The 3,254-nt window shown below is 54.2% G+C and overlaps 1 protein-coding gene across 1 annotated transcript; it reads left to right on the top strand.

Annotated features, from left to right (window-relative positions):
• Positions 1-1,094: 1,094 nt before the first annotated feature.
• On the top strand, positions 1,095-2,977 carry JN550_012008 (uncharacterized protein; the record flags this gene model as incomplete). The annotated part of the gene is made up of 3 exons (XM_049310437.1): positions 1,095-1,259; positions 1,325-2,657; positions 2,718-2,977. 3 exons carry the CDS (start codon positions 1,095-1,097, stop codon positions 2,975-2,977), a joined length of 1,758 nt encoding a protein of 585 aa, XP_049165967.1.
• Between the last annotated feature and the right edge of the window lie 277 nt (positions 2,978-3,254).

A 3,254-nucleotide genomic window follows, 5' to 3' on the forward strand; every position in this document is an offset into this window, starting at 1 on the left:
GGACGACGATCGGCCTAGGGCATCGCGCTAACAACTGGAAGGCCGCAAGTTGGCAAGCGCCGTGACACTACGAGTACTAAGGTACCCGTGACCCCTTCCATTGTGAGGTTCTTGGGGCCCTTCCCCGGATTGCGGGTTATCTCAGGTCCTTCTTCGCCTATCCGGGCGCAGGACCACCTTATGTAAGGGCAGGCAGCTCGGGCAGCGAGCGCCCTAGTGTCAAGGTGTCGTGGGCTTCCTTTCACCCCTGGACCACCATGTGTATTGAGGGGTTACACGCAACGTCCGGCTCCTCCGTTCGAAATATACTGAAACTCACAAACCGCTCCAGTAGCAACGACTCTCTGACTCTGATCTCCATTTTCCCACCTGAGAAAATTATAGGCTGGCTTGTGAGCCCGACACTGGAGTCGACCGAGTGGGAAAGCTTCTGTTGGCTAACATTCCAACGCTGGACACAGCGACATCTCTCCAAAGGTTGAGCAACACCAACCACTTAACAACTTGGGTCGCTGAGGGCCCAAGGGCGTACAATTGACCGGTCTTGATCACCGGAGCTCACACGCCCTTGATTATCTCCGAGTTCACAACCGCAGCCCCGCAGATACTCCTGCCATCTCACCTAGCTTGGCAATATGATGCAGTCTCTCTTCCACTCAGCGTGTACAACCCCGCCTCGTAGCACCCCGCACTCTCTCTGCCGAGTTGCTGCAGCCCATCGTCCGTGGCGTGACCCCAAGCCTTCGGTCACTATTGCCGCTCTCTCTTCGAGACTGTACCCGGGCCAAGGTGTCCTTCGTCAGCATAAATGCAAAGTATCCGGCAGCGGAGCACGTTCAGGGCACAACACGCCTGGTCAGTTGGGCTGCCTCATAGCTCACTCTATATCTCCGGCCAAGCCTCCGTCTTCTTCTACAGATCCCTCCACAAACCCATCTCTTCACCTCTGTAAAGCTAGAGGATTTTTGCCGGCACTCCCTGTCGCATACCCAATCACAGTCTATTCGGGGAACCGCTGTGTAACGAGCCGCAGCCGAATTCCAACATTACACAAATCCCATTTTCGTGCCTACTCGACAGAGGCGGAGCCCAAGATGTATACTGCATCGTTTGCATTCTTTGAGGCGATATGGGAGGCTGGTGTGACCCATTGCTTTGTGAATCTGGGTTCGGATCATCCTAGCATCATCGAGGCCATGGTGAAAGGGCAGCAAGAGAAGAATGGGAAGTTTCCTCGGATCATCACGTGCCCTAACGAGGTATTCTACCCAGCTGGGGCTTCCCACGCTCATCAAGCAGTCCCTTTCGCTGATGTAATCTCCAGATGGTGGCCATGTCCATGGCAGACGGCTATGCACGTCTCACCGGCAAACCGCAGGTGGTGATTGTGCATGTCGATGTGGGCACACAGGGTCTCGGTGCCGCAGTGCATAACGCCAGCACAGGTCGTGCTCCTATACTCGTCTTTGCCGGCCTGAGCCCCTTCACCCTCGAGGGCGAAATGCGAGGATCTCGGACGGAGTATATCCACTGGATCCAGGATGTTCCCGACCAGAAACTGATCCTCGGTCAATACTGCCGGTATTCTGCAGAAATCAAGACTGGTCGAAACATTAAACAGATGGTCAATCGCGCTCTGCAATTTGCCACCAGCGATCCTCAGGGCCCCGTCTACCTTGTTGGTGCGAGAGAGGTCATGGAAGAAGAGATCGAGCCATATCATCTTAAGCAAAGCGTGTGGGACCGTGTCGAGCTTGGTGGACTGCCTCAAAAGGCTGTTAGTCAGATCGCCGAGTCTCTGATTGGGGCAAAGAAGCCACTACTTATCACTGGTTACTCTGGACGCAACCACAAGGTTCCCGGTGCTCTTGTCGACCTTGCCAACTCCGTAAAGGGCCTCCGGGTCCTGGACACCGGTGGTAGCGACATGTGCTTCCCGGCCTCGCACCCAGGATGGTTGGGCCTTCGATTCGGAGTCGAAGCCGAGATCAAAGAGGCGGATGTGATCCTCATTGTCGACTGCGATGTCCCTTGGATCCCTACGCAGTGCAAGCCAGCCGACACCGCAGAGATATTCCATATTGACGTTGACCCCCTCAAGCAAATGATGCCTTTATTCTACGTTCCAGCTCGGCATCGGTATCGAGCTGATGCCCTTACCTCCATCCAACAAATTACAGAGCTCGTAAACGGCGAACTTGCCAACAAGGTTGACTCGCCGAATAGTCAAAAAGCGTGGGACGATCTTGTAGCGGCGCACCAGAAGCGTCTTGATGACATTGCTGTCAAGGCCGGTGCCAAGTCTGATGATACCTTTGGTACGGGGCATCTGTGCCGCAAACTGAGGGAAGCGTGCCCCAAAGATACGATCTGGGCAATCGAAGCTGTCACCAACACTGCATTTGTCCACGACAATCTACAGCCAGAACTCCCGGGCTCGTGGATCAACTGTGGTGGCGGCGGACTTGGATGGTCAGGCGGCGGCACGTTGGGGATCAAGCTGGCTACTGATGCCGAAAATGGTGGAACTGGAAAGGGCAAGTTTGTGGTGCAAATTGTCGGGGATGGAACATTCCTCTTCAGTGTACCAGGAAGCGTATACTGGATATCGAAGAGATACAACATCCCCGTGCTGACGATTGTCCTCAACAACAAGGGTAAGCGGTCTTGTGACCTTTGACGATCGAGAGCATGTGACAATGCTGACCCTGCCTTAGGATGGAATGCTCCTCGGAAATCTCTTCTGCTTGTTCATCCAGAAGGTGCCGGCTCGAAGGCTACCAATGAAGAAATCAATATCTCATTTGATCCAGTGCCCGACTATTCCGGCATTGCAAAAGCTGCAGCTGGCGGTGACCTGTTCACCGCCAAGGTCGAGAAAGCCTCGGACCTCGACAGCATCCTGCGGCAGGCTATTGATTCTGTGAAAGGAGGACAGAGTGCCGTCCTGGACTGCAAAGTCAACCTCGGATCTTGAGTCCCCGATGCTCAGTATTGAGTTTATGCCCGTGGGGTGTCTTGGGTCTTGGCGGGCGTATTCGAAAGTGGACCACTTGGTGAATCACAATGGGTATCCGCCGTTTCGGATATTAGTGGCATAGAGCGGGACTGTCTCAACGATAGGCATAGAATCACCAAGGACGTAGAACTTGTGCTTTTACAATTCAATCAATATCTTGTCAACGAGGCCGAGGAAATATGGCTCGGTCCGTCAGGCTCCAACTACGATATGTATCGACGGGACGTCCCATCTC

Source organism: Neoarthrinium moseri (assembly GCF_022829205.1).
Source record: "Neoarthrinium moseri strain CBS 164.80 chromosome Unknown scaffold78_Wmoseri_CBS_16480, whole genome shotgun sequence".
Lineage (NCBI taxonomy): Eukaryota > Fungi > Ascomycota > Sordariomycetes > Amphisphaeriales > Apiosporaceae > Neoarthrinium > Neoarthrinium moseri.